General features: G+C 40.6%; 3 protein-coding genes across 3 annotated transcripts in view; 1 reads left to right on the forward strand and 2 right to left on the reverse strand.

Moving 5' to 3' along the window:
* Positions 1-6,886, reverse strand: part of STK10 (serine/threonine kinase 10) — an 86,504-nt gene extending 79,618 nt beyond the window's left edge. Inside the window, exons 1-2 of the mRNA XM_090064204.1 lie at positions 6,387-6,886; positions 5,231-5,277 (exon numbers count right to left, since the gene is read on the reverse strand). The gene's annotated coding sequence lies outside the window, so the exon portion shown is untranslated. The remainder of the gene's footprint in view (positions 1-5,230; positions 5,278-6,386) is intronic.
* On the forward strand, positions 122-9,591 carry EFCAB9 (EF-hand calcium binding domain 9). Its single transcript, XM_090064206.1, has 4 exons — positions 122-3,679; positions 6,349-6,497; positions 7,443-7,619; positions 9,487-9,591. The coding sequence occupies exons 1-4, from the start codon at positions 3,544-3,546 to the stop codon at positions 9,589-9,591; spliced, it is 567 nt and encodes a 188-aa protein (XP_089920332.1). The 5' UTR covers positions 122-3,543.
* Positions 9,592-13,744: 4,153 nt separating this feature from the next.
* UBTD2 (ubiquitin domain containing 2) overlaps positions 13,745-26,402 on the reverse strand; it is a 91,974-nt gene continuing 79,316 nt past the window's right edge. Inside the window, exon 3 of the mRNA XM_090064205.1 lies at positions 13,745-21,113. Within this exon, the coding sequence (XP_089920331.1) occupies positions 20,716-21,113 (398 nt within the window). The 3' untranslated portion in view covers positions 13,745-20,715. The remainder of the gene's footprint in view (positions 21,114-26,402) is intronic.

Genomic DNA, 26,402 nt, shown 5'->3' on the forward strand with positions numbered 1-26,402 from the left:
GTCTATGTAAAGATATTGCACTTCTATAACTGTCACCTATGGACAATAGGTGCAACCCCTAGTGTGGACTCAATTATATTGGTATAAATGTGCCTTGCACTAGTTATTTCCCTTCCTCGTAAGAAACAGAACCAGCGCTAAGGTTGTTGCATCACTTTCACAATACCAGCAGTTATTGTCGTACAATTTTTTTATTATAATAGATTTCATAGATTTCATAGACATTAGGGGCTAGAAGGGACCTCACAAGATCATTGAGTTCAGCCCTCCTGATCCCAGCAAGATAAACATCCAAAAACCTTTTGAATGAGTCCAGAGTAGGTGTTTGTACCACCTCTGGGGGAAAGTCTGTTCCAGGCCCTAGACACTTACACTGTGAAAAAGTTTTTCCTTATGTTCAATCTAAATCAGCCTTCTAGGAGTTTCTGGCTGTTGGACATTGTTATTCCTTGGGCAGCTCTGGTGAACAACTGTTTTCCCAGATCCTGATGTATCCCCCTTATGTACTTATAGGCTGCCACCAAGTCCCCTGTGAGCCTTCTCTTCTTCAGGCTGAAGAGTCCCATGTCCCTCAGCCTCTCCTCATAAGGCTTGCTCTCTTGGCCCTTGATCATACAGGTGGCTCTCCTCTGGACTCTCTCAAACCTATCCACGTCCCCCCTGAACTGGGGCCCCCAAAACTGGACGCAGTACTCTAGCTGAGGCCTCACCAAGGTCGAGTAAAGCAGGAGGATGATGTCCCTGGTTTTGCTAGAGATGCATCGATGGATGCATGCCAGAGTTTGGTTAGCTTTACCAGCCATGGCATTGCATCTTTGGCTCATGTTCATCTTGTGGTTAATCGAGACCCCCCCAAGTCTTTTTTGGTCATGGTGCTAGCAAGCATAGCACTGCTGAGCCTATACGTATGATGCTGGTTGTTCCTCCCAAGGTGGAGCACCCTGCACTTCTCCACATTAAATGCCATCAGGTTTTGGTCCACTCACCTTGCAAGAGTGTCCAGGTTGGTCTGTATCCCCAGCCTATTTTCTAGTGTGACTGCCTTCCCTCAGAGTTTGGTGTTGTCCACAAACTTTACCAGTCCACATCTAACACCCGAATCCAGATCATTAATGAAGATGCTGAAGAGTACCGGCCTGAGAACTGAGCCCTGAGGGACTCCATCGGTCACCTGGCACCACACTGATTTGTTCCCATCAACTAGTACTTATTAGGTCCGACCCCAGAGCCAGTTCTTCAGCCATCAGACCATGAGAGGGTTGAGGCCACAGTTCCCCAGCTTAACCATGAGAACATCATGGGAGACTAAGTCAAAGGTTTTCTTGAAATCCAGGTATATAACATTAACCTCATCTCCCTTATTGAGGCAACGCGTCACCTGGTCATAGAAGGTGACAAGGTTGGTCAGGCAAGACCTTCTAGTGACAAAGCCATGGTGCTTGGCATTCAGAAGGTTGCTGATGTCAGGCTGATTGGCCTGTAGTTCCTTGGATCTTCCTTCCTTCTTTTTTTGAAGATTGGGACCATGTTGGCTCTTTTCCAGTTTTCTGGTACCTCACCCAAGTGCCACAAGATCTCAAATATTTTTGCCATAGGCCATGCTATGGTGTCCACCAGCTCCTTCAAGACTCTCGGGTGCATTCCATCCAGGCCTGCGGACTTATGAACATCTAGCCTTTCAAGGTGTTCCTTCACCTGATCAATCTAAATTATGGGCCCATCTCCCACTCTTGGCAGTTTTGCGGTCTGTCTGACAGTGTGACCCTCTTGGGTGGGTGGAAAACTGATGCAAAGTATTCATTTAGGAGATTGGCCTTTTCTTGGGCATCAGAAGTCAGCTGCCCCATTTTATCTCGCAGGGGTCCAATGTTGCCTTTGTTCTTTTTCTGACTACCCACATATCTAAAGAAGGAATTTTTGTTGTCCTTGATTCCAGCAGCTAGTCTGAGTTCAGTTTCTGCCTTGTCTTTTCTGAACCGCTTTCTACATGTGCAGGCAACTGTTGAGTAGTCTTTCTTGGTGATGATTCCCATTTTCCATTTGGTATAGCCTTCTCTTTTAAGTTTCAGGAGGTTCAACAGCTCCCTGTTTAGCCAAGGGGGCTTTCCTGCCCGCTGACTTCATTTCCTGTGGGATGGGATGGACCTCCCTTGCACTTCTAGGTTTGCATTCTTAAAGAATAGCCATTCCTTGTGGATTCCCCTTCCCAAGATTAGTGCCTGATCGACCAGTTTCCTGAGTTTGTGAAAGTCTGCCTTCTCAAAGGTGAGGATTTCTGTTTAATTGAGGGATTTGCCCACCCAGCGTTGAATGGAGAAGATGACCAGTTCATGGTCGGTGTCACCAAGCTTCCCCTCGATCCTCAGATTGCTCACTAGATCATCCCCTTTGGCTAGAACCAAATCCAGCAGTGCCTTTCCCCTAGTCCGCCTGTAGATCTCCTGTGTTAGGTAGAGGTCATCAGTGCAGGTGAGAAGGCTATGCGACTGGTCGGATTTGGCTGTGTGCTTTTCCCAAAGGATGTCAGGGAAGTTGAATTCCCCCATGACAATCATGCATCAGGAGCTTGGAGCCTCAGCCAGTGCCCTACAGAATTCTTGATCTAGTTCTTCTTCTTGGTTAAGAGGTCTGTAATAGATTCCTACTGTTATACCTCCTTCCCCATGCTCTCCCCGTATTTTAACCCAGAGGGTCTCAAGGCGCCCTTCTTGGTTAGTGAATCCAGTTTGTAGAGATGTGTACTGCTCCTTGATGTAGAGAGCTACACCCCCACCCCTCTTCCCAACATGGTCTCTCCTATCAGGGTATAGCTTTCTTTACCCACAGACCAGTCAGAAGTGGACTCCCATCATGTCTGTTATCCCTACGAGGTCATAATCTTTATTGCACAAAAGAAGAGCCAGTTCCTCTTGCTTGTTTCCCAAACTCCTGGCATTTGTGTACAGGCAGTTGAGTCTGCCATGGGAAGCCCTAGGCTTCCTTGTGTGATGCGACATGACCGTTCCTTGGGCTGTTGTCAGAATGGGTTCCCTTGGGCTACCCAAGCTGTTGCTACTGTGATTGGCATGACCTGGGCTAGAACTGTTTATTGACTGCCTGTCCCCCAGCAATCTTAGTTTAAAGCCCTTAGTTTAAAGCCCTAAAGAAGATGTTTAAGTGTATGCATTACTTTCCCATAAAGTAGTCTCTCTAAAACTAAAATAATCCCATTGAAGTAACGTGATTAAGTCTATTGCTAAAACAGGTCTTTAAATCTACATTACCTTGTAAATGTGAATGTATTTCTTTAAATATGTAACAAAAGACTAATTCCCATATATAATTTTTTTTTATGAATTATCCCTGAATACTCAATCGTTAAGAGAGCCATTTCCTCCACATACCTGATGAAAATTCTGGGCAAAAACAGAAAAAAACCCCCATTGCAGTCAGAGGATGAGCAATCAGATTCTGGTTCCAGGATGGAATTCTCTTACTGTGATGTAGTCATTGTCTTGGTTAGCTCTGAATATTCACTGATAAACAGACTTAGCCAGTACCAATATGAAACTGAGGCGGGAGTGTTTTCTGCAGTTTCTACATTTAGATAAAATGTACTGCTTACTGTCAGTAAGAAATGCCAGGGCATTGGCAGAATATTTCCAAATGCTAGATGTTCATAAGAAGAACACCCTGAATGGTGAGTACTTTCCAAAACATTGTGCAGAGTTTAGATGTTGATATCACTAAAATAAATGATGTATATGCGTATTAAAGAAAAGAATCATACAGTGCTATATTATTCAGGATTTGAAAACAGACCTCAGACACATTATAAATATTGAACCTCTGATATTACAACAAATGTAGCACCCTGTAATGCTAATTGACTGGCTGGCTTGGTTAATATGAGGTCCTGGCAATATCCCAAATGACTTTCAGGTATGGCATATATCACTGTGTCCTGACTGCTGTAGCACTTTCCATCCATTCTGAAAGGTTATATGGCTTGACTAGCACCACATCTAATTATGAAATGATATTCAGTGCTCGTGGGATAATCCAAAGTAATTGCAATACTTTTTTAACTCTTGCCTGAGATGTTATTTTTTTTCTCTAATTGCTTCCTTTCCTATTTCTGAAAGCTAATAAAAAAGTTTGGAGAGTCTAAGCAATTAGTATAGCTCCATTATTTCAGAAACATCTAAGGCCTGCAATTTTGACTTGGGGATCTATAGCACTGGCATTGTACAAAGAGGTTAAAAGAACGTCTCTGTACTAAGACACTTGCAATCTACATATAAACACACAAGAGAAAGGGATAGAGGAGGTGTCAAAGAAGTAGGCTGACAAGAACATCCTGAGTCATCGAGTTTAGTTGCCTGTTTAAGATAAATGTATGACGCTTTTCCTTTTATATATTAACCAAGCTCTGCCTTAAATGCCAATTAAGCTTCTTGACCCTACTAATCCTACTGAAAGGTTGTTCCAAGACTTTACTCCTCTGATGATTAAATATCTTCTTGTAATTTCCAACCTACATTGATTCATGGGTAGTTTATACCCATTTGATTCTGTGCCAGCATTGTCCTTTTGTTTAAATAGCTCTTCTGTGTCTCTGGCATTTAAACCATAGATATATCAGTCCCTCAGTGGGAAGATGGGTAACAAAGTCACGTTTGAGTCATGCAGATTTCAGCTGCAGATGGTTTGCTCCTCATATGCACAAAACACTTTGGGCCAAATTCAGTGAGATCACTGAAGGGGAATGCAGAATTGGCTTCTCTCTGTCCCCACGTGCACCTAACACTTGTATAATATCACTGCAGTAAAATAAACATGGTTTAAAACAGTGATTAGTGAGTCAAGTCTGAAGAAATAACAAAGCGGTATTTGCACATAATTTAATCTCAGTTCGTGGCCTTCCCAGAAACTACTGTAATTAGCAGTGGGGCCAACATGGACCCCTAGATTAGACCCCTCTAACATGGAACTTCAGATCCAGAGTACATAATTAGAGCCCATCTGTTTAATAGACACAGATTAGGACCCTAAACATTCAATTCCCCTGAAGGGGGAAACTTCAGGTTTCATACTCTGGGCTCATCACTTTCTTTTCTTGAAGGAAAAATATCACATGGACTTTTAAAAGTCTTTTAAATGAGAGCAAAGCCATCACTCCATCACAACCCACAAGCAAAACCAGTGCTCGGAGTTCCCCAGGCTGCCCTTGCAATGGCAGGAATCTTACCTTGTTGCATTGTTGAGCCTCGTTTCCAAGAGCTGTGCTGGAGTTAACTGATGTTGGTGACAGAGCAGAAGGGAATAAAAAGAACACAAAAGAAATCATTAAAAAGAGGAGGGATTTGTTGCCATGTAAAAGATACAAAATCTTGAACTCTGTCCTCCCTCACACAACTCCCATAGCCCCAAATCACAGGGAATGGCACAGTAGAGACGATTCTGAGTGCCCTCGCATCCTCCTGAAATCAATGTAAATGGAGGCCATTCACCATCTCACAGGCTTCCCAAATGATTGACAAAGGAAAGGTGAAACTAAAGAGCTGGCTATGTCTTTTCAACCAGTTATGAAAGCCAACAGATCCATGGCCTGGTATCTCTTCCTGTGTGTCCTTGCCCAAGGCTCCATGGCCATATCTGAGGAAAGCATGACTGAGACTCTTTTGGCACGTGGCTCTTACTGGCAGCCCATCCCTGGATCCTCTTTCAAGAAGTCACACTGAACATGTATCTTCAGAACTCACAAAATTATTTTCCCAAAGAAAACTGTCAATTTTTCAGTTGTTTGGGTTTTTTGGGAAGGCAATTTAAAAAAACAACCAAGGAACAGCAAAAACATTTCTTTCCTGATTGTTCTTTTGGTTTTTGTTTTTCTGCAAAAGGCATTTACCTTGTCAAAAAACATTTTGTTGGAAAATTAATAATCATCATTTTAGCAGCGGCTTCTGCAGTGATACAATTACTAACACATGCACAGGTCTCTCTCTTGGCAATGATGGCAACATGTGTGTATTATGAATATTTCTGTTTGTGTGCAAGCATAGTTTACTAGCATGTAGTTCAGGGGTGAGCAATTATTTTGGGCGGAGGGCCGCTCATTGAGTTTTGGCAAGCCATTGAGGGCTGCATGACAGGCAGCCCATGCAGATAAATATTAATTTTTTAAATTTGAAGGGGCCCTGCGAATGGCCTGGCAGGCCGCATGTGGCCTGCGGGCTGCATTTTGCCCACTGCTGATGTAGTACCATAAGCACCTTCAAACTGTAGATGTTTTGCTTTTAAATAACCCCTGTTCATTATCGCTAACAACTTTGTACAGATTGGGCCTCACATCCCCCTGTTTTCCAGATTTGCAGTTTTATCACTTTCTCCACTATGTGACAGACCTGACAAGGAGGCAAATCATGCTGGTGTTTGACTTGCTGGACTGGAACGCCACCGGGGAGATTGGCCTTGACGAGTTCTACATGCTGGTGTGCATCCTGCTCTCTCACGAGGTCTGTAGCAGGCAGTTCTCTGTAGCCCGGTGAGCCGATGGCTTCAGAGAAGCTTGTATTATTCAGCACTTTCATAAAATGCTGTGGCCCCACAGCTGATTGGGTGGGCCCTTCATTTCTAGTGAGAGGTGGAAGATGGAGGAATCTTGCACAAGTTAGCTCTTACGATACGTTCCTGAAGCAGCTTGCTGGCAGCAAACACATCTCAGCTCACAAAATAAGCTGCTGTCACCTGCTGCTATCTGCCTGATCCTAAAGGTAGCAGGAATAGAACCAGATTGCATATTCATGGGTCAGCATTTGCTGTTCCTGTCAGTGCTGCGCAGGAGACGACACGATCTTTCTTCAGCCATCTTTGTAGGTCAAATCTGTTTGTCCCTTGATAGCTCATTACTGGCCATCAGACCTGATGAGAAAGAAAATAGCGTGGAGTGAGAATTCAGGTTGTAGGAAGGGAATTCATTTAAAAGCAGAGCTGCAGACAAGTCTCGAATCCTATGGGATATGTTGTAGCCCCAGCTTTTCTTTCAGTGGGCCAGGCTGCCTGGAGTTAGAGCTTAGGGACTTCTTGGAGAATGAAACACATCTGGGGCTACACAACTGGCCTGAGTAAACGCTGTTTCCATTCAAGAGGGACTTGAGGCTGTGCTGCCCATGTGAAGCAAAATGGGACATTCAGTGCCCTCAGCACATTTGCATGCAATTTACCCAGTGAGCCTTCCTGCTGACAATTATTTCGTAACTGTACCAGTGTCCCACTCCTGGGGAGCAAACAGAAACCTTCAGGCAAAGGACAAGAAGGGTGTGTGAAAGGAAGCGCTGAGTACTTTTCTGTTTGTGTTGTAGGAAGGTTACCTCTGTTTTTCTGTTCTAGACTTTAACTGTGTTTGATATAAGTTTTTTTAAAATCTTTATTTGCTCTTAACCCTTTGTGTCCTGAAACAGAACCATCTCGAAAAGCAGTTCATTTATCGTCACTCTTGGCCTGTGTTTGAGTTGCTGGATATGGATGGAGGACATACAATTGGTCCTAAGGAGTTTCAGGCTACTAGGTTCCTCTTTAATATCAACAAAGAAGAACTTGAGAAGATATTCAGGGATTTTGATGTGTCTGGGGATGAGGTAATAGTAAAGACACTGAGTACCAAGGCCCTTAATTAAATCCAAAATGAATCCAGAATCTCATTATACTTGTCAAGAGATGGACACTTCTCAGAGCAGGTCCCAAACTAGGCAAAACAGACAAGGAGGGGGTGGAAAATTAGGTTCAGAGATTTAGCAACTCGCTAAAGGTCTTGCAACGGGCTTGTTTGTAGTAGAAGTTAGGTTTCAGAGTCCCAACCCACAGCTGTGTGTACAGACAGTACTGCCTTGCCAGGAGGACGACTTCTTTTGTGAACAGATGATGTGGTTGTGGTAACAAACAGCTTATCATTCCTCCTTCTGCCTCCTCCGGTGAAGTCAGTTTTGTTACCGACTTTGAAACAACTCAGATCAGGTCTCTGAAGACTTCTTACCACATACAAATGTGACACTTTGCGTTTGCCTGATCTGTCTGTCTGAGCTATTTCCTGGTATCCAAGACCCATACAAAAGTTATGAAGAAGTTATGGACATTTTCTTTCCTCCTGTCCCCAGGGTGAGACTTTGCATGCTTATGAGCTATTTTATTTATGAGTAACATACCTGGCAGTAGTCATGATTGAAAAGATGTTTTAAATATAATAGCAAGACACTTACAGGGAAGTAATTCTCTCTGGGATACAATGATACATTTTCTTTTCTTAAATGTCTCTGATTACTAGCACTGCTGGCTTGGAGGCTACTTAGTAGGCCTATGCGAGTCGGCTGCGATCTGATCCAGCCAGTTTGGATGCCAGTGATCTGATCCGGAGCTCCGGACTGGGTTTCTGCTTCCATCTGGCTGAAGCAGCTCCGAAGCTGCCTCAGAGATCTGGCCACAGGGTATAATGGGGAAACAACAAGATATCTATAACTCTGTTGTTTTTTGCCTGATTTCGATGAAACTTGCCGGGGTGGTAGCCCCTACTGAGAGCATGAAGTCTGCCAAGCTTCAAGAAGATCGGTGCAGGGGCTTTGGGGGGAACTGTACCCCAAATTCTTGAAAGCGAAACTCATGTTACGTCTATGTGTTATAACACAGGTGGGTGAAAATTGTAGGGGTGATAGGCCCCGGTGAAGCCACGAAGCCTGCCAAGGTTCAGGAAGATCAGTGCAGGGGTTTGGGGGGAACTACACTTCAAGCTGTGGACAAGCAAAACTCGTGACATGGGTGACCCTGTATGTGTTAAGGCGCAGCGGGGAGACAGCTGCAAGGATGGTGGCCCCTGCTGTGGCCACAAAGCCTGCCAGCTGTCGAGGAGATTTGTGCAGGGGGGTTCTGGGGCCCTGCACCCCTAGCTGCTGACAGACAAAACTCATGACATGGGTGCTTGTGCAACTGATTGACGCTGAAGCATCCGACATTTCTCCAGATCCGAAGCCTCGCACAGCCCTAATACATAGATCACTAAGATCAGTCTATGGTGAGAGGGGATCTGATAGAGTTTGGGGTTTCTAAGCACTGCTGTAATACAAATAATGGACTGTACCCAGTTTTGGATATTAGCTACTCTCATTACTCCTCTATGACTGAGCTGCTTGCTTAAAGGCCGTTGTTTAAGGGTGATCTTGTGTGGTATTGGTTAATACAGTTCTGAAGACGCTTGAATTTCTACCAATTAATTGCAGAATAGTACAGTAAAAGTCACTGAGCAGTGCATTACTTAGTAAAGTGTCTATCTGAGATGGGTGTAGGGTATTAAATCCAGATCCCACTTCCTCAAAGTGTGCATAGAAACAGTATTGAGCAGGATTGAGGAATCCAGAGCCCTAGTTGTAGATCAGGTTCATGTCTGAAACTAGGGTTGCACCCATCTTCACTATCTTGCTAAAATACTATTTTATTTTTCTCTCCTTCAAAAACTAGTCCCTGAACTACAAGGAGTTCAAGATGTTCACAATCTTCTGCATTGACAGACAGCAGAAAAAGGAGGAGAAAAAAAGTACCATATTGAAGAAAAGTAAAAAATAAACCTCACCAAAATAAATACCTACCCATTCCACTGGTAAAGTACCTGGGTTTTATTTAAAGTAGGGCCCCAGATAACCACCTTCCCTAGCAAAAGTTTTTGGGTGAGTTTAACACACCAGCTAACAAATGGATAATGCAAGTAATGGCGCAAACCATTGCCCATATGTATAATTTTGTCTCATACCATATGAAAGTGCAAAATTGCATCTGGTGTCATTCCATATGGAACAGCTGATGCAATTTAGACTTCCGCCTCATGCCTCATATTTCACCCCCAATAGGGTGTTGATATTGGTGTCACTCCTTCCCTGCTATATCAAACTGCCTGAGTTTCGGAGTATGGTGACCTGGCCTATCCCCTGAATAGACTGTGTTTGCTTGAGACAGAACACCTACCCCAACACACCAATTTTACCTCCTTTGAAGACAGATGAAATAAAGCCAACAAACACAGCTGGATCATCCATCGACCACTGGATTCACTCATTTGTGTCTGCTTTTTCCTCCACTTTACTGTTTTCTGCTCCATATTAAGATGTTTCTATTAAAAATAGTGGAGCAGGGAATAGGATTTGGCCAGTCTCCCTGCAACCTTGTTACTTTTGTTGTGGAGAATGGAGTCAATTGCAGGGAATGCCATTTTCTTTGTTAAAATAATTAAAATTAAATCCATGTGAAAAGAGAACAGAAGGGATGGGCTTTTCTTATGTTAAATATTTACCATTCATTGCCTGAATATAAAAAAACCCCAGTTTAATAAATCCAATTCCCTGTTTCACTGTATGCTTGCAACTGGGATACTGAATTCGATAGCATCAGTGCTTAAATTCCATTGAACTCAGTTTGAAGCCCCACCTAATATAATTAAAAATGTAAGGGCATAGCATGACAGCTAAATAAAAAAAAAACACATTTTCCAGACTTCTGCCAAGGATTGTTACTTTAACCTTAGTGTAGGTGTGCAACTCATGAGAAAAATACCAGTTTATGTCTTTCCCCAAAGTCACAGAGCTCTGCTCTAAGCAAACTGAGGTAATTAAGCTATTGAAACCTTAACCTTTTGGGCTTGTCTAGAGAGAGATGCAGGTTTTATAAGTAAGCCAGGGTGGAATAGTGGTGATTAATCTGTTTCTCTCCAAGTCATTTTTTATAGCCAAAGATATCTTACCAAGATTAATCTGTTTCTCTCCAAGTCATTTGTATAGCCAAAGATATTTCCCCCCACAAAAAAAGAACTGGCCAAATTTTTAACTAGGTACCCCTCAGGGCTCCAATTATAGACCCTGAATTACTGCATTATCTGAGGTAAATCCACACCAATATAACAAAGGAGCAGAATGAGACCTTGAGCTTCTGTACTATGTCACTATACTGCTGTTGTCAATGCACCCTATCAAAGGCACAGCATATGCTAATGAGGTTTTTTTGGTTGGTGTAGGTAGGTCACTTCCCTGAATGATCTAAATTAAGCCAATAATATCCCTTTTCTGCTGATACAGCTTCACCTACCCCAGGGTATTTGCCAATATTCCAAATGTCACTGTGCCAGCAAAAATCTGTAGTGGTGTAGACTAAGCCAAAGACTCGCTTCAACTCAGGGTTGTTTTACTTTCTGCTGTAACGTGACCCATGGGGACCAAACTCAGGCAAGTCTGTAACACAGTGCACACTAGTCCTACTCAGGGGCTTGGGACTAGAAGGAAAGAATACAAACTTCTGATGGGATTTTGGAAGGTAAATACCGTATTGGAGTCTGGCCAGGATAGCAGGGTTAACACTTTCCCCAGTTAAGCCTACATAGATTATGTAGTCTGGTATAGAGAGAGATAACTGAATATCTACAGATGAAAGCTGGAGTATATTCACAAACACAAAGCACATTTATCCCATGTCCATTAGGAATGTGTGCTAAATGCCCTCAACACTATAAACTGTATACGTCAACTATAGTCACAACTACAGCAGCTGCACAATGGTTTGTATTTAGTTTTATATACACACAAGTGCTAAGTGTAACCAAGCTCTGGACCTCACTCTTTTTTCCAGAAGCAACCAAGACTGAGATTCAGCTATTATGTACCTTTTGACTTGAAATTCACTTTCCCTTTAGACCAGTGGTTCTTAAACTTTTCAGACTTGAGGCACCCCTTGTTATAGACTTCAGGTACTCCTTTAACTTCTGGGAACTGAGTGGCACCCCATTTAAAAAACTTATGTATTACTTACAGTGTTTACCTCCTTAAAGAGGGGCAAGAAACGGGGGTGGAGAAGTAGCCAGGCAGGGACAACCTGAGGCTTCCCTTATCTGCTTATCTCCTCACACCTGAAGCCTATGCATGCCTTTGTTTGCTTATCTTGTCACATTTTGCTTATCTTCTCATATTTCCTGGGCACCCTTCATGGGACCTTGCAGCACCCCTAAATACAGACATTGGATTTATGGCACATTATAACCTGCCTGCCATCCAATAACCCTAGACCTGCAATTTGCATATTGGCTTCTATTCCATCCAGGTGAATACAAAACTACAGCAGACTCTTCCCCCTATGCCTGAAGAAGGGTATTTGTGCCTGAAAGCTTGCAAAGAACAATTTTTCCAACTATTTGGTCTAATAAAAGATGTCACATTTACCCAAAGAACCTTCTCTGCCTACGTCCTTAGACCAACACGGCTACAACCAACACCCCCCAAAGAATGGAAGTTGGTATTCAAGTCTTGAAGATATGTTATAAGCATATCTGTTCTTCCCCTACCACAAAAGGAAAGAAAGCCATGAAGGACTTCAAGAACAACCCTTATGTTTATTTCTTTACATTTGGTTCAGCTGGTTTTCCTACATTGTGCTATGAAAGCACTCAAACCTTGTACTTATTCATGAAGAAGAGTTAATGGAGGATGAGAAAGGGAGTAGATGAACCAAAAAAGGATAATTCATAATTTAATTAATCAAGTCTACAAATTCTGGCTTAGTTAAAAGGCCATAATGATATTTCATTCTACAGGGCAACTACACCATCCAAATAACCTGGGGTATTCAGAAACTTCCAAATACTAGAAAGTCTAAGTAAGTACAGACTGTCAAAAAAGACCAAGGCTGAATTGATTCAATCTTTGCAGGTCAGTCCAGGCTGCAGAGATTGAATCAATAAGCAAGTGAACACACATTCACTTTTGATTCCAGAAATGCAGCCACATGCCCGCACTGGGCCAGGCTAGAAGCCAGGGGGCACTGCAGCACACCTCCCTGCTCAGCTGGAGCAGACAGCTTGGGCCAAGGCTAGCCCACCCACCCTGCAACAGGAGGTTTGCAGGGCAGATGCAAAGCATCCTTGGATGCTGCAGGACTGTGAGCTAACTTGAATCTGGAGAAGATCTGGGACAGAAGTTCAGTAAACCAATTTAACTTAAATTAGTTAAGTCTGATACTATATCCATCCAGGTGTATCTGACACCAGCTTTGGCCATTTTGAAAGTGGTTCATGTGCACTCACCTGCTGTGTTACAGATTTGAACTAGTTTCCAACATCTTATACTGATTTATGTGTAATTTCTGTCCCTGGCCAAAAAGTGTAATCAAACCACTCAGTGTTGCGGTGATGGAGATATTGCTGTATTTTGTGGGTGCTGGAGTAACTTACCTTTTGGCCTCTTTTCTGTCCTTCCCCAAGAGCTTGTTTATTTAGTGGTTGCAAACCTTATTTCCCAGAAAGATGCTGCTTGATCATGGGTGTCAAACTGAATGGCATGGAGCTGGATTGGGCATGCAGACTGGCCCTGCATTCTGGACCCAGCACATGGGGCTGATCTGGTGCAAGTGTCACATATACCGTACGTCCCAGTCTGGCCCCATGTGCTGCGTGCAGTGGGTGCCTCCCCAGTCCCCTGTGCATACAGCACAGGGGGTGAATCCAGTGTGCACCACGTGGAAGTCCAGTCCAAGACCCAAGGGCAGCATTGCAAACCCAAAGATAGGGCTTTGCAGGGCATCTCTCTGACACCACTGTGCTAGAAGAATTTTTTCATATTTATCTTTAGGATTTTAGCATTGTAACCTTCTATGGCTGGCTATCTATCTGTCTAAAGATTGGAGGGATACACCAGAATCAAGTAACCTAAACAAAAAAATGACACCGAGTTTGTTTCTTAAGGCATGGCGTTTCCAGTATTAATTTTATTTTTAAATCCAGGAAAAAAGTTATTTCTTTTTGCCTTTTTTTTCCTTTTAAATACAGGGAATTTTATACAGCATGTCCAACTCTTAGAAATTCATGATGTTTTGCTCTCATTGTTATAGATATCTCCTATGTAAAAATTTCACATAATTTACATTTTAAAGACAACCTACTTGTGCTTTGCAGTTTATTAAAAAATGTGTGTGCACACGAATGTGATATGTCAACCAAGTAACAAAGGTACAACAAAATATACAATGTATCTTAAATGTAACCCAATGTTCACAGCATCTCCAGATAGGTGAAGACTTATTTAGTGGACTGAAGGAACCAGAGCGTGTCTTGCACAATGAATAGGTTCAGTTCTAAAAGATTTAATTTTATAAAAGTTACAAGGAAAAAAAGTCACATCACTGAAATTCCCTCACCTCTCTCTCACAACCTGTTGGAACTGTGTTGTTTTTTGCATCAGTACCAAATCTAGCACCTTATCCTACTTAATATGAATATTTCTTTGTTACATGGCACGCACACAACAAACTGCGTACAAAAAAGATTTACCATAAAAATGAAGATATTTATTCAAGAAGTACAAATTTGATGGTACCAGCCATCTTTGGAAGCCACTACCATGAGGCAAAGAGGACATAAACTTAAGTCCCTTGCTCATAACATGTGAAAGTGAAGTGTTTTACAAACTTCCAGCGGACTAATGCACAATTTTAGTCATTGGTCAAAGTCCATCCCCAGTTTTCTGACATTCCCTGGACTTAGAGAGAGGCACAATTAGGGTCCTTCATATAAGACCATATTCTGTTATTTTAATAAAGCCACATCAGCTGAGATTTCATTTGCTTTAAAATTTCCTTAAGCCATCCTCCAGTCAGATTCAAGCGGTCAAAAAAATAAAAGGGATTAAAAATAAGAACAGTAATTACTAACTAGAAAAAAACCAAAAACTTTTTGGAACCCCAGATAAACCAGAAATTTAAGGCAGGAGTCAGGATTTTAAGTTCTCTATTTGCCACGTGGTTCTGATCCAATCATCTTCATTTTTTAATGTACAAATACAGCATTCTATTGGATAGATTCTCAACAAATGGCTCTGCTCAAAAGGATAGCAATACACTTTTTCATGGACAGCACAATTGACATATTTAAGAATAGTTTCAAAGTCCATAGTAAGAAACCCAGTTGGGTTAAAATCCATTGCCTTCAAATTATTTGAGTTTTTTGTGGCGTGTACACAATTATATTCCTCTGGAAGGATAAGTATAGCCCCAAAGACTTTCAGGGGCTATACTTTACCATTTCCTATAGAAACTGCATCTACACAGCTGAAGAATATTTAAACTGATGAAACATGAAAGGAGAAAATCCATTTGCAAAATGGAGCAGTTAAGAAAGCTTTGTGAAAATGGAAGTTCTGAACAGGCAGACTCTATACAGAGCCATTAACAGACCAAAATGTTGTAGTTGTGCAAATTAGGCCATTCATCACCTTTGGGACAAAACAGAAACAAAGTTGGTGGAAAAGTCTGTTTTAAATTTCATCAAGTTCCTAAGAGGGCTAAAAAAAGTTTAAGGGGCAGTGCCAAAACCTACTACCTATTTTCTTTCCTTCTCTTTTTAAACAGTTTGTGGACTGCACAAAATATACCCAGTTTCCAAAAATCAAGTTCTTTAGACCTTGCTTCTCAAACATCCAAATTCCCTACTCCAAAAAAATGCTATGCCCAACATTAACAAGCAGTTATCCTCTAGGCTTATACATTTGGGGGAGTCAGGAGAGAAAGCTTGTTTCACTAATGGAAATTATTTCCATTTCAAACAAGTAGAGTAGATTATAGGGAGAAAAAAAAAAAATCAAGAGTCCTTTATAAAAAGTTTTTTTTAAACGTAAACATTTTCTGCATAAGGTGCAAGGCCTTTAAGAACATATTTACAATGACATACAAAAGATTCTGAGAACTATAAACCAAGAGTCAGAAATGAAACGTTAGCATTTGCATTTATGAATACGAGTGAGATGGACAAATGTATAGCATTCAATTTATTAACACTTATGCAGCTAAAATGCTTTCACAATTCTGTGGTTCAAAGCAGCCCATCATTGCATCAACTAATAGAATTGTTTCTTTTTCTTTTTTAAAAATTAACAATGGATAGATAGATGCAGAAGCATGTATGATATATCTATATTTTATCAACAATAGGCCACCTGCTTTATCAAATATTATATAAATTGACCATGTTGTTTTCTCATGTCAATGTGAAGCCTGATTGGTTCTCCCCAAGTGAAAAGATGCAACTTTTTGCGAAAAACGAAGGGAGTCTTTTATTTCAACATTACTTACAGCCAGCCAACTACCATTAAAAACTAGAACTTCGTTTTCCAAAACATTTCCCATCTCCAGAGGCAAAGAAATTGTTGGTTTTAAGCTGAAAATGTTGTTACTGTCCCAAATAAGAATTTCCTGTGTATTCCATTATTGTAATACACAACCGGCTAATGGAGTGGTCCATAATCCAAACTTACATGCTATGGATGACAGTAATTGCTTGTTCTTTTTGTGGAAAAATATATGGGGGTCCCTGTAGCAGAGCTAGATATTTGTTCCATTTCTAGTCATTCTTTTGCAGCAATATAGATGTAGTGTTAGTGCTCCTTGACCTTAAAACTATATCAGGAGTGGAGAAATCAGCCAGCCCCTTCTCGGTCAGGGGTAAGTGACACTTTTGCATTAACAAGTACAAAAAACCCCTCAGAACTGTGCATAAAAATTTAACCCACTGGAATCACTTAATGGCCAAAGTTAATCAAGAGTGACATACAGTGGACTTGTGGGTCGAATGAAAACTTTGTCCTATTGCTGCTCATTTGTCTGTTCTCTGTTTTACCTGATGTTGTGTTTGTTATACATGCATCCCTGGTTATATACTTGTGGCCAAGGACACTGTACTCTGTAATGCAGCACTTTGGGCAGGATGCCAATGCTATAAAATGAACACCACACTCGTACTACTACCTGTCAGCTAGTCCTGACCAAATCTGAATGTACGTATTAAAATAAAATCATATACACCTGCATTTGCACATATTTACCTTTCTTGTGCAATGAACAGAAATTGTTCGGTTTGAGACCATTAGGTTTTCAGGCCAGCAGCTGGCAAGACTTTTTCACTGCGTTGGTGAGGGCAAGTTTGTAGCCAGAAGCTGCATTTTAACATGCATATGACCCATTCTGCTCCGAGATGCACGTACAAAGATCTCACCAAGTGCAGTGGACGATGCATAAATTCAGCGGAGGGTAGAATTCAGTCCCTTGCATTTGTGTTCATAGAAGAGAATTCTGCATGACTACCGAAACCATCCATCTTACAGATTAGACAGAAGTGCAGTATTCCTTCAATGTGTATAGCCACATTTTTGTCTATATAGGATGCGTTTAACCAGTACCACATACCTACATATGTATGCTCTCAGAAACTGTCTCCTCTTCTTATTGGGAGAATCATTACACCTTCTGACATGTATTGCATGACATTTCTTTGTTTCCAGTTGGGTGGATGGGGGTAATATATAGCAGTTTATCAGGAGGACGGAGAAAGTTAATATTTGCTTTCATATCTAAGAAAATGGTTTTGCCATCAGATTGCTTGTTTTTTTAGATGTGTGCTTGCAGGAAAAGAGAACAGAAGGAGTGAGTAAAGGAGAGTATATTTTTAGAAAATGGTTCCAGCAGTGATCATAACCAGAAATGCTCACCCCTACATTCATGAAGACCAATCAAAGGTATCATATCTATTCATACACCATATCCCCCCAAATAATACAGACAACTTGTTTTGAGAAGAAAGACTGAAAAAGAAAGATTTTTTCCAGAATCTTAACTGCTACATCATGGGATGAACATAGCTGAATGCTGGTCCCAAACAAGCAGAGTGCAGTCAGAACTACAGTTCTACAGCTTAGCAGCAGTAATAGGGTTAAAACAACTGTGACCTTGAAGGATGCACTCTGCCCCTCCTTTCTGGACAAGGGAAGAAGCCCATTGCTTCATGGCAGCCACTAGGCTTCAATTCTGATGCAGAAAATCCACTTCCCTGCTTAAGACACACATCCCAATTTTTGAGGGCTGATATTTGAGGGAAAGATGCATATGATATGCAAGTAAATACAGAACTTAATACATCCTCTCCTCAGTCCCCTTCACTAAATTATTTTATGTAAAATCTTGTTACATGTTACAGTTCAACATTCTACAGCTGAAGCGTCTCAAACTATGTGTGGAAATTCATTCAAACTGTCAGAAACTTGTATTATTAAAAACTATATTTGGTAACAATTAAACTGTGTGTGAAAATACATCCTACAAAAGGATGGGAGGTACAAAATCTTTTTATCCTAGTTACAACTTTGCTCCTTTTGAATAGCTGTAGCACTTTTCCCCTCTTCTAGAAGTGGTTACAGGGAAACTGTGTCATAAAAACAAGCTAAACAAAGATTTATACTGTGTCTTAAAAGACGTGCTGCTCCTGGTAGGAAATTACTACCCATCACTTAGATAAGCATAGCATCTCTTGTCTTACCAAGCACCATTTGAAGTGTTAAAACCCATGAAATTTTAAGGCCTTTTTGCAGAAATCCACTATTAGTTTTCCCTTCAGGAAGCAAAATACATACTGTGAAAGATTCAGTGTGTATGAGCTGGATTTTGTCTTAAAAATCCAGAGTTTACTGTGAAAGTTCAATCACCACTATGGGCAAAAGCAATCCAAAAAAAAAAAATTGTATAGATCAGGGTTTATTTGTTTAACTTTTTCTCATATTAAAAAATAAATGTGGAAGTCAATTTAGTGTTAATGAGAAGTAAGAGATTAAATACAGGCTCCTTCATGAGAGCTGAGTCAATGCACTCCATGAAACTGTTGCCAGGCTTCAGCCTTCCTCAAGTAAATGGTCAGTAGTGAATTTTGCAAAGGAGCTTTCTGGGGATTTTTTTGGACACATATAATATGGTGCCTAAGATGAAACTTAAGTTCATGCTTGTATATCATGAAGTAAAAAAAAAAAAGAAAAAAAAAGGGATCTTGGGGCTTCCAAAGAGGTAGTCTAGTGCACCAAACACACTGCGCCACCTAGCTACTGAAATGTATGAAGCATCTGGGTAGTCTGGAAGGTCTCACGAGCTTGCAATCCAAGTGAACTGTGCTCGTTCCAACTTTATATTGCAGTTCGTAAAAGAAACAAGCTCCTTCAAGAATGTGAAATTAAGTTTTATGGCATTACTAAAGCAGCTTTTCACTGCAAGTTTAAAAATGTGTATACTAAAAATGACTCTACTATCACAGCGAATTAAGAGCCACACTTGATGCGTGTAGATTTAGGGATGGAAGAAAGAAAATAATAAAGGCTGAATAGATAAAATAGGAGTTTGGGAGGAACAAAGTAATTTAAATGAGCAATGACTGTAAACTTAAATTTGGTATTTAATAGGGATGGGGCAAATTGTTTCAGTGAAAGAAAGACCACAGAGGCAGAAACGCAAAGAGCCACTAAAGGAACAAATTCAGTTTCTTTTTTAAGCAAGACACTACTCAGTAATTAGATTTATTTTCTCAACATCCTCTTCAATTTTAATTTTAATAGGTGAAAACTATAACTGTTGTCCAAAACTTTAGGAAAGGGATTTATCTAGTCCCACAAAAAGGGACTCCTTTTGCATTCTGAAGGGAAAAGCAAGAGTATTAAACCTAGGGACTATGTCCTGAGCTGCCAATGCAGTGAGAATATTTCCAATTTTATTGACTATAAAGTCAGCAAGTCCAAAACAGACCTTGAGAACAACTACTATTTCTACAAGCAGTCAAATGAATAACTAAAACTTAGTGTGCTTTATATTTTCTTTCCTACCATTTTCCACAGTGTGTGCCATCTGAGATTTTAGCAAGGAGAAAACAGCAATCAGTCATGTTTGGGTATAACTGAGATTAGACTATTACAGCCTGCATACTAGTGTCTGCTGATAAAGGTCACTCTTCTGTTTCTTAATCCCAGGTCAGTGCATCTTTTGTGATCAGCTCGCCTTTTGTTAAGTTTGTTTTACAAGCTTGAAATGTATGCAGTAATTGGGTAGGCATGTATTCAGATGCCAGTCAGCCCGAAACTGTAGGACAAGTTACCCTAATAGCAGGTAAGTTTACAGTACAGTACAGTACAGTACATTAATGGTTTTTTAAAGTGTACATTTACTAAATTATTGCCCAGTGCTTCAGAAGGCAGCATTACCAACACACTGAAGCCAGCAATGGCACGGGACTGTGTGCCAACATCTTGGAATGTACTAAAATTTGTTGGTCTGAACATTAAGAGGAGCCACATTTAGGGTGGAACACAGAATTAGGAAGCAACAAAAAGATCCATCCCTCTGTCCAACTCTTTCCGGACAAGTTTCACTATGTCCCAGGAGTAATCTGACAAAGCATGAGTTAAGCCAAAACAGAAACAGCTAGCAGCCTGGAACTACCGTGAACAGCTATGCTTCTTGGATGAACTGTAAGCGGTGCTGATTTCCTGAAATACGACCATTTGGTTTATTTTTATTCTAATAAAAGTGCTCTCTCCATGCATCAGCACACTGCCTACAGTTCCAAGTGTCACTACATTTTTATTAAGTGACAAATCTCTTCCCCACCCATATACCCTACATCTCCTTCATTGCTCTTGCTCTGCATTTCTTGTGAGGGTAGATCAGGCAAATCCCAAGGGACAGTTACTATTTTTTGTGTGTGTTTGTTTTTGCAAAGCTCCATCACAGATGGAATTCTTTTTGCTGGTCTTTTCTTAGAACCAATCCTTTAGTAGGAAAAAAACCCCAAAATGAGAGCAGTGAAAATAATCCCACGTGACAGAGAAGAAGGAAAGAAGAATCAACAAACAAGAAGGATCAGTTTTCCACTGGGGCTGGGTTTGCTAAGGGCTGGCTCACAATGACTTGCACCACGTAGTCCTTCGGTATTTTCAGCTCCTCCAGTTTCATTTTGTCTGCAAGCGGCCTGCCTGAAAAGAACCAGCGCTGGCTGCTGGGCTCCACTCCCTCCGCTGTATGTAGCCGCCTCTTCATGTGATACACCGTGTCCATACTGCGGACCATAAGTTTGAGGTCTTTGCCTGTGGAAAGACGTAAGCGAAGCTGGCACTCATGCCCAGAATTGGGTGGTGGATCAGGAATATCTAGAGTCTCTAGGTCTCCTTTCTCCTCTATCATGTTGATGGGTGGGGCCAGGCAGTAGACTGGAAGTTGGTATCTGTTGCCCAGTTCATCATAGCACTCTGTAAGAGCACCTTTGGGAGAAAGAGGAAAAACACTAGTATAAATGCCTATTATATTTAAAAGCAAACCACCAGAAATCTCTGAAACTCTTGTGTTCATGTAGAGGCACAGCTTAATGCCATGTAGGCTCAGCAGCCCCTGGATTTGCGGGATATAAAGTTATATAAAAAGCTTGGGGTTTGTTAAAAAAAACACAACAAAGAAACTATGTTTCTTTCTTTTTCATCAGGGAAAGATGGTAAAAACTGAAAGAAAAAAGAAGTAAGCGTAATTACTTTAGTGGTGGTGTAAGAACTTAGAGAGATGTTATTCTCTCGTACACTTCATACAAAATGAGTCCTTTAAATTGAAATGCAACTCACAGATTCAGCTCACTAACTCATCCCAAAATATTTGGGGCATTTTGTGAGTTTGATAAATTACAAACCTAAGCCAGTTACATCAGGTTGTGGGTGAGCCAGGAAAAAAGGCACAGAGAAAAGAAAATTTGTTGCAGAGGCCCTCCACCCAGCAAAAATGCTGAAGTTGGCTCAAAAGATTCTCACTGCTAATGGGAGACTTAATCACCCATTTAGATAGTTCTGCCAATCCATGTAGAAGAGAGCTGAGTTATCATCACATAAAGGTACGAAAGGTAAACAGGAGTTTACAGAAACAATTAAAAATCAGAAAAAGTTTTGAATCTATAGTATGCTACCATATATCTCAAACTTCACATTTGAATCTCATTTACACCACATGCTGGTCTGCCATAACGACAAAGACATTTAGCAGTGAATGTAAAGTTATCCATTTTTTAGCCTCAGATAGTCATTACTCATGTTTCAGATAATGATCAGATGAAGACTCAGGAGTTTTACAAAACTTTCAATAGGAGTCACAGCTTGTAAACAGTACAAAATAATTCTCACCACAGAAGTCCCAAGGATTGCATTGAGAAAACAGCAGCAGCACTTTATCTTTAGTACTGCAGTTTAAGATTTAAGTAACTTACAGCCTAAAATTTAAGCCTAGCTACTTATGTCACAAACCACATTCATACCATTAATCAGGAAAATGAAATTTGGAAGAAATGACAGTCTTTGATTCCATAAATTGGAATAGAAATCACTTCTCAGTGGAGGTAGAAAGGATGCATTTGCATGCCAAGGAAATGCTGCTACTTTGTCTTGGATTTACCTGTTTTAATGAATTTTCACATTCTTGCCCCTAGATGGGGCACATTCACTGGCAGGATTATCCATCCTTTTGTAGTTACAAATGTTTGAAGATGAGCCAAGTCCTTGAGCTATAGAATATTTAAAAAACGCTTTGACTCTGCAGTTCTGCACACACTACCCCAACTGTTCCTCATTAGAAATTAAGGCCTTTTCTGGTTGGAGGCTTTTTTTCATGCTGACAGCAAGTTGCCTTAAACTTTGCTGTTTGATCAGCAAAAATTACTGCAATATGAAATTATAACTTGGGGACATACCATATAGCTTATTTCATTCTGACAGTTGCATCTGATGCCACAAAGCTACTTTCTTTGAAACAGAAGTATACATGTTTCCTTTTTAAAAAAAAATCAATTTTTAAAGACTCTTTTTTATCTCCTTCCTCACCTACATAAATTAAACATACAAAAATTGTTTGGTTAAAATACAACTGCCTCAGGAGCAGCCGTGTTTCAGGAATCTCTTATCCATTTTTGCGACTTGCACTGAATTTGTTTCACTGTGGGTTCCCTAAATAATCCAGAAGAATAAGCTTTGCAGCAAAATAAGCCTTTCAAAGAAAGCAAACCATATTAGAGTAGATTCAAAACTTGGTAGGAACAACAGTGAAAATGGAGTATTTTAGTTATATGAAACATCACTGAGAACAAACACCCAGGTGAATGTTTGTCCCAACCTTGCCTGCTCACATTTAATATAAAGTCCTTTTTCTGAGAGCTGTATAGAGGACAGTTCCACTACATGAAAGGAGGAAGATCAAAGGCTGCACCATCCATATCAGCTTGTGCTTCTTATGAATTTCACACTAAACCAACCTTGACTAATTAATACTCTATCTATAGCTCACCAGGAGCTTGGAGTATGACAGGAGAAGATTTCTGGAGTTCCTCATCTCAAAGCATTTTTATGCTATAACTGTTTACATTTAACACCTAATTCATATAGCCAATGTAATCCAATGCTGCAAATTTAATTTCTGGTTTGAGTGCTTGGCTGAACAAAACCAACAGGATAGGAATGCTTACAGGGGAGAGATTACTCTTGATATACCTAGTTCAGTGCTCGCCCTCTGAAGCAATGATTCTCAACCGGGGTTTTGTGGCACCTTGGTTGAGAATACCTGAGATCCTTTCAAGGGTGCCATGGATGCCACACGATGTTTGTAATGTTAGGTGCAAAAACATGATTCACAAGATAAACCCAGAGGTTTAAAATAGGAATCTATAGTGTTAAAAAATAATCTAACCTGTTGTGGGGTCTTTCTGGGTTTCTGCAACAGAAGACTTGCTGTCCCATTTTTTATGTAGTCAAAGAGTGAATGAAAACTAGGAGCTGGGATTTTCTAAGGGGTGCTTTGAGTTTGAAAAAGGTTGAGAACCATTGATCTAAAGCATCCACTCCTACCATTGTTGGAGACATGATAGAGGGCTAGATGGATCATTGGGTCTGACTTTCTATGTTCTAGTCCCAAGATATCTAAACAATATAGCATCTATTAAAATATAAATTTTAAATGCATTTGCCTTACAAGAAAGCTATTTTTTGGGCTGTGGCAGAGCCAGGCCATCAAAAGGTTAACACAAAAATATTATGGTAATATACAGTTAAGACAGGCTTACTAAGAGATTTCTTCATCTTCTATATCCTTACCCATTTGAACAAACACCAAGGTCAAGGCCTATGCTATAAACACCAGCTTGCTTAATCATAATCAGATAAGCAAACTGAAAAAACAGCAGCTAAGTCGGAACACTTTTCTTGGTATGTGCATTCCATTGTTTAAAGATTTGGGACTGGGGTAATCTAAAGTTACTCTCTTGCCATTGAAAACTACACAGCCTAATGGGAGACTAGGAAAGACTTATGCCATAAATAATGATTCTGAACCTTGCGTTGGTAAGGTCCATTCTTCCTTCCCCACTGAAAAATATTTTTAAGACTTTTGATCATCTTCAAACCATTTGTACATGGCCTCAGGACAGGAGAATTCAACTGAGGCATGGAACAAATTGCACCAATAGGTAGGTAGAACAAGTAAAATGACAGTATCCTGATATAGAGCTGGTTGCCAATGGAGAGAGGTTTATGTTACCTGGGAGACAGTGTTACACATCTAACATTATTCTTCACTGGATGAGTTCCAAAGAAAGTGCCTGGCATTATGCAGATCAAAGAAAGAGAGGGGTCCCTTTCTTAAAGACCTAGTAGCCACTTCAGAGAAGAACAGAACTATGAAAATATAACTCAACTAACATCTTGCTCTAGTCCCTTGTAGCTGGTAATTCATAGAGGTTTACGAATCTTCTGCAGTCTCTAGACTAAGAAACCCAGGATCTTTAACTAAGGCAAAGGTTTACATTTTAGCTACAAAAGTGCAGGGCATCAGACTTGCAGGCAACTTATGTCAGGGTCCTGCATAGAACAGCTTATATAATAGAGGCCTGTAATGAGTGTCACATATTGATAACTTTAAAAGTGATGTAGGCTGAATTCACAATTAGAACCAGGCAAACTCAGAGTGGTTGACAGAAATACAGTGAAATTCATATTAGTTGAAACAATGTTTGTCACGTATTCACTAGCCTGTCTCACTAGTGGATGAATGTTCTGCATTCAGACACCTGCAGCGGGTATTATACATATTGCAAAGAGGAGTGTTTTAGCTATATCATTTCATTATTATACTGTACATATTTTTTTCCATCATATTGCACTGTTTTCATGAAAGCTGTGAATAATCTACAACCATTCAAAACTTTTGTTTTTGCGGTTACAGTTGAAAACCTTCTGTTTTGATCTTTTCTGCGTGACACCCAAGCTTATGTTTAGGTCAAAGTTATCCAATAAGAAGTGTCATTAATAGAAACGTAAGATCTTAACAAATATGATGAAAAGAAGAAAATTCACTTTATAGCTTCCTATATCACCTGGGCAACAAGGAGCCTAACAAACTAGTTAACGGGATCCCATGTGGATATGTTAAGGACACGGACTCTCTTAAACTTGTGACATACAGCAGCACAAACAAACTTCAAAGTTAAGATGGCTCCATCCTCTGCTTTTTCTATTATTAATGTTATTTATTGAATGCTGACAGTGTGCTCAAAGCTGTAACTCAGAGGGAGATGCTTCATGTCCAATAGGCTTACAGACTCATTTAAACAGACCAAACAATATACCTGGGAAGACATAAAAAGAACAGGTAACCAGATGAGGTCTAATTTCAGACTCTTCCTGGGAGGACTATGATATTCCAGCAAAAATGGCAAAGAAACAATACATAAATCCAGGAATCACAATATCTACCTAGAATGTTATCTTATAAATCTGAATTCTCCTTCTAGTTTGGTAAAATTACTGTTGTAAAGATATCACATTTCAGGAAAGGGGAAAGAAGGAGAGAACCCTATTTAAAGCAGTTACTAGCATCCAGATGTGAACCAGCATTTCAGCTTTAATAGGGTTCTGGACTGTCTGGTAAGCTAAGTATAGTGTACACAGCCAAATACATAAGAGGCTGGGAAGGCAGAATAAATGGCAACAATGGGAAGAAAGGGGAGGCTGATGCTACATAAGAGCACTTCGAAAGGTGGCCAGGTATAATTATATCACTTCCTCAAGAAACTATAAATTACCACCACTGTAAGCAGGATGCCCTGAGCATGACATTAAACTACATCCTCCGCTGCCCTGTGGACACTTCTTGGTTGAAGAAAGGCTGAGGGACTTCACCCTGACAAAAAAGGTGCTCACGCTGAAGTGACAGGCAGTTAGCAGCTCTATTCAAGTTGCTTTCTAGCAGAAGCTACAATCTCTGTGTCACTGAATGTCTAGACTCATTCTGGCTTTTGAATTTTGGCTCAGTGGTCTAATGGAGGGATGACAGGTCTATGGCAGCCTCTGCTCCTTCAAAACTCTGCTTAGGCATACATGCTGAAGGCCTTGGCAAGATGGTCACAGGGATCTGAGAGGCAAAAAGGCCCTGAGGCAGCTACCAAGATTTCCAAGCAACCCTATTTAGGGATGGCCTGTTTGCCTTGCATGAAGGTAACCCTAGAAAAGATGGCTAAAACGAGCTTTGCC

Source organism: Crocodylus siamensis, chromosome 10, assembly GCF_052110815.1.
Source record: "Crocodylus siamensis isolate JL-2025a chromosome 10, ASM5211081v1, whole genome shotgun sequence".
NCBI classification, from domain to species: domain Eukaryota; kingdom Metazoa; phylum Chordata; order Crocodylia; family Crocodylidae; genus Crocodylus; species Crocodylus siamensis.

Bases quoted from the DNA above. Each gene is read 5' to 3' on its own strand.
- EFCAB9 (XM_090064206.1), top strand. From the start codon at position 3,544: ATGAAACTGAGGCGGGAGTGTTTTCTGCAGTTTCTACATTTAGATAAA. The intron at 6,498-7,442 runs GTCTGTAGCAGG...GTCCTGAAACAG, and splicing joins GCATCCTGCTCTCTCACGAG to AACCATCTCGAAAAGCAGTT. The intron at 7,620-9,486 runs GTAATAGTAAAG...TTCAAAAACTAG, and splicing joins TTGATGTGTCTGGGGATGAG to TCCCTGAACTACAAGGAGTT.